A 13,936-nucleotide genomic window follows, 5' to 3' on the forward strand; every position below is an offset into this window, starting at 1 on the left:
ACCCCTCTCTTTATAAAACCCCTCTCTTTATAAAACCCCTCTCTTTATAAACCCCTCCCTTTATAAAACCCCTCCCTTTATAAAACCCCTCCCTTTATAAAACCCCTCCCTTTATAAACCCCTCCCTTTATAAACCCCCTCCCTTTATTAAACCCCTCCCTTTAATAAACCCCCTCCCTTTATTAAACCCCCTCCCTTTATAAACCCCCTCCCTTTATTAAACCCCCTCCCTTTATTAAACCCCTCCCTTTATTAAACCCCTCCCTTTATTAAACCCCTCCCTTTATTAAACCCCCTCCCTTTATTAAACCCCTCCCTTTATTAAACCCCTCCCTTTATTAAACCCCTCCCTTTATTAAACCCCTCCCTTTATTAAACCCCCCCTTTATTAATCCTCTCTCTTTATATAACCCCTCCTTTTATAAACCCCTCCCTTTATTAAACCCCTCCCTTTATTCTCAACCATGTGGACTTCCTGAATGTTGTTGTTTACTGTTTTGCAGTGACCTCACCATGGAGATGGTGCGGTATCGTCTGATTGGACCTCTATCACATTCCGTTCTGACTGAAACCCTGGCCCCTGCCACACACTGTGATGTAAGAACCTGGGATGATTTATCTAGAGGCCAGCTAATCACCTGGGATGATTTATCTGGAGACCAGCTAATCACCTGAGATGATTTATCTGGAGACCAGCTAATCACCTGGGATGATTTGTCTGGAGACCAGCTAATCACCTGAGATGATTTATCTGGAGACCAGCTAATCACCTGGGATGATTTGTCTGGAGGCCAGCTAATCACCTGGGATGATTTATCTGGAGACCAGCTAATCACCCGGGATGATTTATCTAGAGACTACATCCTGTTTGTTCCAGTGTAAGGTGTTTTATCTAGATACTACATCCTGTTTGTTCCAGTGTCAGGTGTTTTATCTAGAGACTACATCCTGTTTGTTCCAGTGTCAGGTGTTGTATCTAGAGACTACATCCTGTTTGTTCCAGTGTCAGGTGTTTTATCTAGATACTACATCCTGTTTGTCCCAGTGTAAGGTGTTAGTCAGGTGTTTTATCTAGAGACTACATCCTGTTTGTTCCAGTGTCAGGTGTTTTATCTAGAGACTACATCCTGTTTGTTCCAGTGTAAGGTGTTAGTCAGGTGTTTTATCTAGAGACTACATCCTGTTTGTTCCAGTGTAAGGTGTTAGTCAGGTGTTTTATCTAGAGACTACATCCTGTTTGTTCCAGTGTCAGGTGTTAGTCAGGTGTTTTATCTAGAGACTACATCCCGTTTGTTCCAGTGTAAGGTGTTAGTCAGGTGTTTTATCTAGATACTACATCCTGTTTGTTCCAGTGTAAGGTGTTTTATCTAGAGACTACATCCTGTTTGTTCCAGTGTAAGGTGTTAGTCAGGTGTTTTATCTAGAGACTACATCCTGTTTGTTCCAGTGTAAGGTGTTTTATCTAGAGACTACATCCTGTTTGTTCCAGTGTAAGGTGTTAGTCAGGTGTTTTATCTAGAGACTACATCCTGTTTGTTCCAGTGTAAGGTGTTTTATCTAGAGACTACATCCTGTTTGTTCCAGTGTAAGGTGTTAGTCAGGTGTTTTATCTAGAGACTACATCCTGTTTGTTCCAGTGTAAGGTGTTAGTCAGGTGTTTTATCTAGAGACTACATCCTGTTTGTTCCAGTGTAAGGTGTTAGTCAGGTGTTTTATCTAGAGACTACATCCTGTTTGTTCCAGTGTAAGGTGTTTTATCTAGAGACTACATCCTGTTTGTTCCAGTGTAAGGTGTTTTATCTAGAGACTACATCCTGTTTGTTCCAGTGTAAGGTGTTAGTCAGATGTTTTATCTAGAGACTACATCCTGTTTGTTCCAGTGTCAGGTGTTTTATCTAGAGACTACATCCTGTTTGTTCCAGCGTAAGGTGTTAGTCAGGTGTTTTATCTAGAGACTACATCCTGTTTGTTCCAGTGTAAGGTGTTAGTCAGGTGTTTTATCTAGAGACTACATCCTGTTTGTTCCAGTGTAAGGTGTTTTATCTAGAGACTACATCCTGTTTGTTCCAGTGTAAGGTGTTTTATCTAGAGACTACATCCTGTTTGTTCCGGTGTCAGGTGTTTTATCTAGAGACTACATCCTGTTTGTTCCAGTGTAAGGTGTTAGTCAGGTGTTTTATCTAGAGACTACATCCTGTTTGTTCCAGTGTAAGGTGTTTTATCTAGAGACTACATCCTGTTTGTTCCGGTGTCAGGTGTTTTATCTAGAGACTACATCCTGTTTGTTCCAGTGTAAGGTGTTAGTCAGGTGTTTTATCTAGAGACTACATCCTGTTTGTTCCAGTGTAAGGTGTTTTATCTAGAGACTACATCCTGTTTGTTCCAGTGTAAGGTGTTTTATCTAGAGACTACATCCTGTTTGTTCCGGTGTCAGGTGTTTTATCTAGAGACTACATCCTGTTTGTTCCAGTGTAAGGTGTTAGTCAGGTGTTTTATCTAGAGACTACATCCTGTTTGTTCCAGTGTCAGGTGTTTTATCTAGAGACTACATCCTGTTTGTTCCAGTGTAAGGTGTTTTATCTAGAGACTACATCCTGTTTGTTCCGGTGTAAGGTGTTAGTCAGGTGTTTTATCTTTATTCCAGGCTCCAGGTAAATCCAGACCATCTCCCTTCTGGTGGCCAGATCACTGCAGAGACGACTGTAACATGTCTCTTCATCAACAACAAGCTGGTGTCTTCAACATGCTCAAAGGTGAGTTCCTCACAACTACATTCCTCATTCATTACCTACGATCAGGGCTCTCCAACCCTGTTCCTGGAGAGAGACCCTCCTGGAGGGTTTTAACTCCAACCCTGTTCCTGGAGAGAGACCCTCCTGGAGGTTTTAACTCCAACCCTGTTCCTGGAGAGAGACCCTCCTGGAGGTTTTAACTCCAACCCTGTTCCTGGAGAGAGACCCTCCTGGAGGTTTTAACTCCAACCCTGTTCCTGGAGAGAGACCCTCCTGTAGGGTTTTAACTCCAACCCTGTTCCTGGAGAGAGACCCTCCTGTAGGGTTTTAACTCCAACCCTGTTCCTGGAGAGAGACCCTCCTGTAGGTTTTAACTCCAACCCTGTTCCTGGAGAGAGACCCTCCTGTAGGGTTTTAACTCCAACCCTGTTCCTGGAGAGATACCCTCCTGTAGGTTTTAACTCCAACCCTGTTCCTGGAGAGATACCCTCCTGTAGGTTTTAACTCCAACCCTGTTCCCGGAGAGATCAATCTAGTGCACCTGATTAGGTGATAAGCTGAATCAGGTAAGTTACAACTCCAGGAGGGTCTCTCTCCAGGAACAGGGTTGGAGTTAAAACCTACAGGAGGGTTTCTCTCTAGGAACAGGGTTGGAGTTAAAACCTCCAGGAGGGTTTCTCTCTAGGAACAGGGTTGGAGTTAAAACCTCCAGGAGGGTTTCTCTCTAGGAACAGGGTTGGAGTTAAAACCTCCAGGAGGGTTTCTCTCTAGGAACAGGGTTGGAGTTAAAACCTCCAGGAGGGTCTCTCTCCAGGAACAGGGTTGGAGTTTAAACCTCATCTGTCTCTCCTCCAAAGCGTACCTCGTGTCTGTCCTGTCTCTCCTCCCCTCCAAAGCGTACCTCGTGTCTGTCCTGTCTCTCCTCCCCTCCAAAGCGTACCTCGTGTCTGTCCTGTCTCTCCTCCCCTCCAAAGCGTACCTCGTGTCTGTCCTGTCTCTCCTCCCCTCCAAAGCGTACCTCGTGTCTGTCCTGTCTCCCCTCCAAAGCGTACCTCGTGTCTGTCCTGTCTCCCCTCCAAAGCGTACCTCGTGTCTGTCCTGTCTCTCCTCCAAAGCGTACCTCATGTCTGTCCTGTCTCTCCTCCAAAGCGTACCTCATGTCTGTCCTGTCTCTCCTCCAAAGCGTACCTCATGTCTGTCCTGTCTCTCCTCCCCTCAGGTGTGTACTCCACAGCAGAGGTTCCAGCCGGCTCAGTTCTGGGTCTGACGGTGGATGACCCCAGATTGACCTTACCAAACAAGAGAAGCAAGGCCGTGTCCGACATCAGGAAGGCACAAGGTAACCTCTGAGCCAGTAGCCATGGTAACCTCTGAGCCAGTAGCCATGGTAACCTCTGAGCCAGTAGCCATGGTAACCTCTGAGCCAGTAGCCATGGTAACCTCTGAGCCAGTAGCCATGGTAACCCCTGAGCCAGTAGCCCATGGTAACCCCAGTAGCCAGCCAGGTCCGAGCCATCATTAGTTCTCCTTTAGGGTGATTCTATGGTAACTCTGAGCCAGTAGCCATGGTAACCCCTGAGCCAGTAGCCAGGGTGGGGGTGGTTCAGACAGGTCCGATATAGTTTACATTAGTTCTCCTTTAAGGTGATTCTACCCGGGCCATGTTCAGAACACAACCTTTTCAATCAGAGTGAAACGGTGACGTAGCCGACTACCTAATATTCAAATGAGAACGCATACAAGAAAATGTCATAGATTTGTTCCCTGCTGAACGGGACCCTGTGTTTGTGATGGTGATAGGTCCTGAGGCTTTGTGGGTAGGAGGGTTCTGTGGGTCATTCTCTGGTCCTGTGCTCCTGGGGAGCCTCTGCTCATCCATGCAGATGTCCCAGGTTCGAATCCTGGCAGGACCCTGTGCTCAGACCACGCCCTCAGAGGTTCACACCCACTTCCTTATTTACCTTTTAGTACCTGGCTGGGGGTTGCGTCACCCACTTCCTTATTTACCTTTTAGTACCTGGCTGGGGGTTGCATCACCACATTTACATTGACATTTAAGTCATTTGGCTGGTACCCACTTCTTATTGACCAGTACCTGGCTGGTACCCACTTCCTTATTGACCTTTTGACATCCTGGCTGGAACAGTTCATTTACAATATCCAAATCTTAAGGAGTGTATCTAAATCTTAAGTAGGCCCTATAGAGCTACTCGGTGAAGCTGTAGATGTTGCCAACTAAAGGGTGTGCTTCCTCTGGCCTACTCAACACAGTTTGGTGATCTCCTGAGTACCTGGTCATACGGCACTATGCCCTCTGTTGTTTTCAGGAGTGAACGGGAGAGGAGGAGGGAACTGATGTTGAAGGGGATCCCTGAACCGGAGCCAGAGTTCCCTGTGGGACCGGGGTCCGCGACAGGCACAGCGAACAAGATGACAGACCAGGTACTGAACCATAGCACCATGTCTGTTTATCTATCATATATCATTACTAAATGTATGAAGACTCTACCCAGGGTAGAAGGAAGAGGAGTCACTAAATGTATGTACCCCTGGAGACTCAACCCAGGAAGATGAGTCAACAGTCCACTGACAGGTTCTGGAGCATTCTCTGTAGACAACAGTTCACTGTCAGGTTCTGGAGCATTCTCTATAGATGTTCTGGAGCATTCTCTATAAACAACAGTTCACTGTCAGGTTCTGGAGCATTCTCTATAGACAACAGTTCACTGACAGGTTCTGGAGCATTCTCTATAGATGTTCTGGAGCATTCTCCTTAGTCAACAGTTCACTGACAGGTTCTGGAGCATTCTCTCTAGACAACAGTTCACTGTCAGGTTCTGGAGCATTCTCTCTAGATGTTCTGGAGCATTCTCTATAGACAACAGTTCACTGACAGGTTCTGGAGCATTCTCTCTAGATGTTCTAGAGCATTCTCCCTAGTCAACAGTTCACTGTCAGGTTCTGGAGCATTCTCTATAGACAACAGTTCACTGACAGGTTCTGGAGCATTCTCTCTAGATGTTCTGGAGCATTCTCTCTAGATGTTCTGGAGCATTCTCTATAGACAACAGTTCACTGACAGGTTCTGGAGCATTCTCTATAGACAACAGTTCACTGACAGGTTCTGGAGCATTCTCCCTAGACAACAGTTCACTGACAGGTTCTGGAGCATTCTCTATAGATGTTCTGGAGCATTCTCTATAGACAACAGTTCACTGACAGGTTCTGGAGCATTCTCCTTAGTCAACAGTTCACTGACAGGTTCTGGAGCATTCTCTATAGATGTTCTGGAGCATTCTCTATAGACAACAGTTCACTGACAGGTTCTGGAGCATTCTCTATAGATGTTCTGGAGCATTCTCCCTAGACAACAGTTCACTGACAGGTTCTGGAGCATTCTCTATAGATGTTCTGGAGCATTCTCTATAGACAACAGTTCACTGACAGGTTCTGGAGCATTCTCCTTAGTCAACAGTTCACTGACAGGTTCTGGAGCATTCTCTCTAGACAACAGTTCACTGACAGGTTCTGGAGCATTCTCTATAAACAACAGTTCACTGACAGGTTCTGGAGCATTCTCTATAGACAACAGTCCACTGTCAGGTTCTGGAGCATTCTCTCTAGATGTTCTGGAGCATTCTCTATAGACAACAGTTCACTGACAGGTTCTGGAGCATTCTCTCTAGATGTTCTGGAGCATTCTCTATAGACAACAGTTCACTGACAGGTTCTGGAGCATTCTCTATAGACAACAGTCCACTGTCAGGTTCTGGAGCATTCTCTCTAGATGTTCTGGAGCATTCTCTATAAACAACAGTTCACTGACAGGTTCTGGAGCATTCTCTATAAACAACAGTTCACTGTCAGGTTCTGGAGCATTCTCTATAGACAACAGTTCACTGTCAGGTTCTGGAGCATTCTCTATAGATGTTCTGGAGCATTCTCTATAAACAACAGTTCACTGACAGGTTCTGGAGCATTCTCTCTAGATGTTCTGGAGCATTCTCTCTAGATGTTCTGGAGCATTCTCTCTAGATGTTCTGGAGCATTCTCTCTAGATGTTCTGGAGCATTCTCTCTAGATGTTCTGGAGCATTCTCTATAAACAACAGTTCACTGTCAGGTTCTGGAGCATTCTCTATAGATGTTCTGGAGCATTCTCTATAAACAACAGTTCACTGACAGGTTCTGGAGCATTCTCTCTAGATGTTCTGGAGCATTCTCTCTAGATGTTCTGGAGCATTCTCTATAGATGTTCTGGAGCATTCTCTATAAACAACAGTTCACTGTCAGGTTCTGGAGCATTCTCTATAGACAACAGTCCACTGACAGGTTCTGGAGCATTCTCCCGGTTTACCATGTCGTAGTACAACGTAGCATATCATGGCCTGACATAATACATTTTTACCAACAAAATAAATATCTCTTAGCAACATTTTTATGTTGACATTTTGTGAAATTGTATCACACCTGTGGTGATTTATTTCCAAACGGTGTAACTTGCATAAAAACTTCAGATGGAAAAGTGGTTTGTCTCCCATATCCAGTCTTCTCTCTGTCTACAGGAAGTAAACAGACTGCGTAATGATGTTCTGGTCCCAGGCTCCAGACTCCCCACCCCCCTGCAGGGTAGAGTACCCGTCCTACTGGTGCAGCAGTCTGGGAAGAGCCAGGGCACAGAGATGGGGTCCTGGGGGGCGGGATGGGACCTGCTGCTACCCAAGGCCTGGGGCATGGCCTTCTGGGTCCCTCTGGTATGGACCACACATTCTCTATATAGTACACTACCCTAGACCAGTACCCACCCTATCCCCTATATAGGTCACTACTCTAGACCAGGACCCAATGGCACCCTATTCCCTATATAGGTCACTACTCTAGACCAGGACCCACCCTATTCCCTATATAGTGCACTACTCTAGACCAGGACCCACCCTATTCCCTATATAGGTCACTACTCTAGACAAGGACCCACCCTATTCCCTATATAGTACACTACTCTAGACCAGGACCCAATGACACCCTATTCCCTATATAGTACACTACTCTAGACCAGGACCCACCCTATTCCCTATATAGTGCACTACTTTAGACCAGGACCCCACCCTATTCCCTATATTAGTGCACTACTCTAGACTAGTACCCACCCTATTCCCTATATAGTGCACTACTCTAGACTAGTACCCACCCTATTCCCTATATAGTGCACTACTCTAGACCAGTACCCCACCCTATTCCCTATATTAGTGCACTACTCTAGACCAGTACCCACACTATTCCCTATATAGTGCACTACTTTAGACCAGGACCCCACCCTATTCCCTATATTAGTGCACTACTCTAGACCAGTACCCACACTATTCCCTATATAGTGCACTACTTTAGACCAGGACCCCACCCTATTCCCTATATTAGTGCACTACTCTAGACCAGTACCCACCTATTCCCTATATAGTGCACTACTCTAGACCAGTACCCACCTATTCCCTATATAGTGCACTACTCTAGACCAGTACCCACCTATTCCCTATATAGTGCACTACTCTAGACCAGGACCCAGTGGCACCCTGTTCTCTATATAGTGCACTACTCTAGACCAGGACCCAATGGCACCCTGTTCTCTATATAGTGCACTACTCTAGACCAGGACCCAATGGCACCCTGTTCTCTATATAGTGCACTACTCTAGACCAGGACCCAATGGCACCCTGTTCTCTATATAGTGCACTACTCTAGACCAGGACCCAATGGCACCCTGTTCTCTATATAGTGCACTACTCTAGACCAGGACCCAATGGCACCCTGTTCTCTATATAGTGCACTACTCTAGACCAGGACCCAATGGCACCCTGTTCTCTATATAGTGCACTACTCTAGACCAGGACCCAATGGCACCCCGTTCTCTATATAGTGCACTACTCTAGACCAGGACCCAATGACACCCTGTTCTCTATATAGTGCACTACTCTAGACCAGGACCCAATGGCTCCCTGTTCTCTATATAGTGCACTACTCTAGACCAGGACCCAATGGCACCCTGTTCTCTATATAGTGCACTACTCTAGACCAGGACCCAATGGCACCCTGTTTTCTATATAGTGCACTACTCTAGACCAGGACCCAATGGCACCCTGTTCTCTATATAGTGCACTACTCTAGACCAGGACCCAATGGCTCCCTGTTCTCTATATAGTGCACTACTCTAGACCAGGACCCAATAGCTCCCTGTTCTCTATATAGTGCACTACTCTAGATCAATAGCCATATAATATTTTGAGAAGCCCCTTTAAGTAGACAAATGACTAATAACTACAAATATGTCTGATCAACCTCTTCTCCCCGACAGGTAGATAGAGGAGAGGTAACTAAAGTAGTAACCCTCTCCAGGTAGGTAGAGGAGAGGTAACTAAAGTAGTAACCCTCTCCAGGTAGGTAGAGGAGAGGTAACTAAAGTAGTAACCCTTTCCAGGTAGGTAGAGGAGGGGTAACTAAAGTAGTAACCCTCTCCAGGTAGGTAGAGGAGAGGTAACTAAAGTAGTAACCCTCTCCAGGTAGATAGAGGAGAGGTAACTAAAGTAGTAACCCTCTCCAGGTAGATAGAGGAGAGGTAACTAAAGTAGTAACCCTCTCCAGGTAGGTAGAGGAGAGGTAACTAAAGTAGTAACCCTCTCCAGGTAGGTAGAGGAGAGGTAACTAAAGTAGTAACCCTCTCCAGGTAGGTAGAGGAGAGGTAACTAAAGTAGTAACCCTCTCCAGGTAGATAGAGGAGGGGTAACTAAAGTAGTAACCCTCTCCAGGTAGGTAGAGGAGAGGTAACTAAAGTAGTAACCCTCTCCAGGTAGATAGAGGAGAGGTAACTAAAGTAGTAACCCTCTCCAGGTAGATAGAGGAGAGGTAACTAAAGTAGTAACCCTCTCCAGGTAGGTAGAGGAGGGGTAACTAAAGTAGTAACCCTCTCCAGGTAGATAGAAGAGAGGTAACTAAAGTAGTAACCCTCTCCAGGTAGATAGAGGAGAGGTAACTAAAGTAGTAACCCTCTCCAGGTAGATAGAGGAGGGGTAACTAAAGTAGTAACCCTCTCCTCTCCAGGTAGATAGAGGAGAGGTAACTAAAGTAGTAACCCTCTCCTCTCCAGGTAGGTAGAGGAGGGGTAACTAAAGTAGTAACCCTCTCCAGGTAGGTAGAGGAGAGGTAACTAAAGTAGTAACCCTCTCCAGGTAGATAGAGGAGAGGTAACTAAAGTAGTAACCCTCTCCAGGTAGATAGAGGAGAGGTAACTAAAGTAGTAACCCTCTCCAGGTAGATAGAGGAGAGGTAACTAAAGTAGTAACCCTCTCCAGGTAGATAGAGGAGAGGTAACTAAAGTAGTAACCCTCTCCAGGTAGATAGAGGAGAGGTAACTAAAGTAGTAACCCTCTCCAGGTAGATAGAGGAGAGGTAACTAAAGTAGTAACCCTCTCCAGGTAGATAGAGGAGAGGTAACTAAAGTAGTAACCCTCTCCAGGTAGATAGAGGAGAGGTAACTAAAGTAGTAACCCTCTCCAGGTAGATAGAGGAGAGGTAACTAAAGTAGTAACCCTCTCCAGGTAGATAGAGGAGAGGTAACTAAAGTAGTAACCCTCTCCAGGTAGATAGAGGAGAGGTAACTAAAGTAGTAACCCTCTCCAGGTAGGTAGAGGAGAGGTAACTAAAGTAGTAACCCTCTCCAGGTAGGTAGAGGAGGGGTAACTAAAGTAGTAACCCTCTCCAGGTAGATAGAGGAGAGGTAACTAAAGTAGTAACCCTCTCCTCTCCAGGTAGGTAGAGGAGAGATAACTAAAGTAGTAACCCTCTCCTCTCCAGGTAGGTAGAGGAGGGGTAACTAAAGTAGTAACCCTCTCCAGGTAGGTAGAGGAGAGGTAACTAAAGTAGTAACCCTCTCCAGGAGGAGAGGTAGATAACCCTCTCCAGAGAGGAGAGGTAACTAAAGTAGTAACCCTCTCCAGGTAGATAGAGGAGAGGTAACTAAAGTAGTAACCCTCTCCAGGTAGATAGAGGAGAGGTAACTAAAGTAGTAACCCTCTCCAGGTAGATAGAGGAGAGGTAACTAAAGTAGTAACCCTCTCCAGGTAGATAGAGGAGAGGTAAATAAAGTAGTAACCCTCTCCTCTCCAGGTAGATAGAGGAGAGGTAACTAAAGTAGTAACCCTCTCCAGGTAGATAGAGGAGAGGTAACTAAAGTAGTAACCCTCTCCAGGTAGATAGAGGAGAGGTAACTAAAGTAGTAACCCTCTCCTCTCCAGGTAGGTAGAGGAGAGGTAACTAAAGTAGTAACCCTCTCCTCTCCAGGTAGGTAGAGGAGAGGTAACTAAAGTAGTAACCCTCTCCAGGTAGATAGAGGAGAGGTAACTAAAGTAGTAACCCTCTCCAGGTAGATAGAGGAGAGGTAACTAAAGTAGTAACCCTCTCCTCTCCAGGTAGGTAGAGGAGAGGTAACTAACCCTCTCCAGGTAAGGAGTAACCCTCTCCTCTCCAGGTAGATAGAGGAGAGGTAACTAAAGTAGTAACCCTCTCCTCTCCAGGTAGATAGAGGAGAGGTAACTAAAGTAGTAACCCTCTCCTCTCCAGGTAGGTAGAGGAGAGGTAACTAAAGTAGTAACCCTCTCCAGGTAGGTAGAGGAGGGGTAACTAAAGTAGTAACCCTCTCCAGGTAGATAGAGGAGAGGTAACTAAAGTAGTAACCCTCTCCTCTCCAGGTAGATAGAGGAGAGGTAACTAAAGTAGTAACCCTCTCCTCTCCAGGTAGGTAGAGGAGAGGTAACTAAAGTAGTAACCCTCTCCTCTCCAGGTAGGTAGAGGAGAGGTAACTAAAGTAGTAACCCTCTCCTCTCCAGGTAGATAGAGGAGAGGTAACTAAAGTAGTAACCCTCTCCAGGTAGGTAGAGGAGAGGTAACTAAAGTAGTAACCCTCTCCAGGTAGATAGAGGAGAGGTAACTAAAGTAGTAACCCTCTCCAGGTAGGTAGAGGAGAGGTAACTAAAGTAGTAACCCTCTCCAGGTAGATAGAGGAGAGGTAACTAAAGTAGTAACCCTCTCCTCTCCATGTAGAGGAGAGGTAACTAAAGTAGTGACCCTCTCCTCTCCTTCAGGTTTATAGAGGAGTACGTATCGGAGGGCTGAGGATGAGTCTGAAACACGCCCAGAATAAAGGAGAGCCTCACTTTCCCCACGACTACCCAGACTGCCCTGCAGGAGCACGCTTCCAGGAAGAGCAGGAGGCTGAGCTGCTGGCCAAGTTCAGGAGGTGAGGAGAGGGTCGGTTTCACGTGATGGAGCTCCAGGTGTGTTGGTATCACCTGATGTAACTCCAGGTGTGTTGGTATCACCTGATGTAACTCCAGGTGTGTTGAGGAGAGGGTCGGTGTCACCTGTAACTCCAGGTAAAAGGGGGTGTCTGGTAGTGTTTGATAAAGTCTAACTCACTGGTAATTCTGGATGTTTCATACTGTATATAATGGCTCAACATATTGATACAGGATCTGTGTTAATGAACACTGTTAAGATTCAAGTCAGATTACCGGTGTAATATAAACGATCCCTTTGAGTTTGACATTTCAACTGAGCTCATTTCATCAAGTGCAGGCTAATGACTGGGTTATATATCATTGTTACATAAACGACTGGGCTTGTGCCCTGAAACAGACTAGAGCATGACCCCTTGACCTCTGTATAGGCGCCCGCCAGCCAAACGGACCAATTACATCAAACATGGCTGCCTGGCTCCGTTCCGTTGTCCCTGGCAACAGCTGGTCGAGGAGTGGGAGCTGATCGTGAAGGAGGAAGGAGGAGGAGGAGGAGAGGAGGCGGTCGCATCAATGGAACAGGAAGTGAAACCACCACAGAGTAACTTCACAGTCTTGAGGTAGATGCCACTTCTGGATGATACTGTATACATGTAAGGGATAAACACTGAGCTGTGTACATTATCTGGATATAATGGACCCCGGGGTAGGAAGAAGGAACTGCTCGGTGATTTAGAACGGTTATGAGGCAGGGTAGCCTAGTGGTTAGAGTGTAGAGGGGGCAGGGTGGCCTAGTGGTTAGAGTGCAGAGCCTAGTGGTTAGAGTGTAGAGGCGGCAGGGCCTGTGGTTAGAGTGTAGAGGCCAGGGTGGCCTAGTGGTTAGAGTGTAGAGGCGGCAGGGTGGCCTAGTGGTTAGAGTGCCGGCAGGGTGGCCTAGTGGTTAGAGTGTAGAGGCGGCAGGGTGGCCTAGTGGTTAGAGTGTAGAGGCCTAGTGGTTAGAGTGTAGAGGGGGCAGGGTAGCCTAGTGGTTAGAGTGTAGAGGCGGCAGGGTAGCCTAGTGGTTAGAGTGTAGAGGCGGCAGGGTAGCCTAGTGGTTAGAGTGTAGAGGCGGCAGGGTAGCCTAGTGGTTAGAGTGTAGAGGCGGCAGGGTAGCCTAGTGGTTAGAGTGTAGAGGCGGCAGGGTAGCCTAGTGGTTAGAGTGTAGAGGCGGGGTAGCCTAGTGGTTAGAGTGTAGCCAGGGTAGCCTAGTGGTTAGAGTGTAGAGGCGGCAGGGTAGCCTAGTGGTTAGAGTGTAGAGGCGGCAGGGTAGCCTAGTGGTTAGAGTGAGGCGGCAGGGTGGCCTAGTGGTTAGAGTGGCGGCAGGGTAGCCTAGTGGTTAGAGTGTAGAGGCGGGTAGCCTAGGGTTAGAGTGTAGAGGCCAGGGTAGCCTAGTGGTTAGAGTGTAGAGGCGGCGGCCTAGTGGTTAGGGTAGCCTAGTGGTTAGAGTGTAGAGGCGGCAGGGTAGCCTAGTGGTTAGAGTGTAGAGGCGGCAGGGTAGCCTAGTGGTTAGAGTGTAGAGGCGGGGTAGCCTAGGGTTAGCCTAGTGGTTAGAGTGTAGAGGCGGCAGGGTAGCCTAGTGGTTAGAGTGGAGGGGCGGCAGGGTAGCCTAGTGTTTAGAGCGTTGGACTAGTAACCGGAAGGTTGCAATTTCAAACCCCCGAGCTGACAAGGTACAAATCTGTCGTTCTGCCCCTGAACAGGCAGTTAACCCACTGTTCCTAGGCCGTCATTGTAAATAAGAATTTGTTCTTAACTGACTTGCCTAGTTAAATAAAGGGTTAAATAAATAAATGTATTGTTGGAACTATTTCAGAGGTGTCCAATATCTCTTCCAACTGTCTGAAGTTTATTCACACTGAATCTGTAGCTCTTCAGCATTAGACTG

General features: G+C 46.6%; 1 protein-coding gene across 1 annotated transcript in view; it reads left to right on the forward strand.

The window, feature by feature from the left end:
• Window positions 1–13,936, forward strand: part of LOC124019082 (ribonucleases P/MRP protein subunit POP1-like) — a 32,394-nt gene that overhangs the window by 15,375 nt on the left and 3,083 nt on the right. Inside the window, exons 8-15 of the mRNA XM_046334443.1 lie at window positions 504–597; window positions 2,645–2,753; window positions 3,952–4,071; window positions 5,060–5,074; window positions 5,119–5,174; window positions 7,297–7,485; window positions 11,860–12,014; window positions 12,444–12,632. Coding sequence (XP_046190399.1) covers window positions 504–597; window positions 2,645–2,753; window positions 3,952–4,071; window positions 5,060–5,074; window positions 5,119–5,174; window positions 7,297–7,485; window positions 11,860–12,014; window positions 12,444–12,632 — 927 coding nt within the window. The remainder of the gene's footprint in view (window positions 1–503; window positions 598–2,644; window positions 2,754–3,951; window positions 4,072–5,059; window positions 5,075–5,118; window positions 5,175–7,296; window positions 7,486–11,859; window positions 12,015–12,443; window positions 12,633–13,936) is intronic.

The sequence above is a fragment of the Oncorhynchus gorbuscha genome, unplaced genomic scaffold (assembly GCF_021184085.1).
Source record: "Oncorhynchus gorbuscha isolate QuinsamMale2020 ecotype Even-year unplaced genomic scaffold, OgorEven_v1.0 Un_scaffold_676, whole genome shotgun sequence".
Classification (NCBI taxonomy): domain Eukaryota; kingdom Metazoa; phylum Chordata; class Actinopteri; order Salmoniformes; family Salmonidae; genus Oncorhynchus; species Oncorhynchus gorbuscha.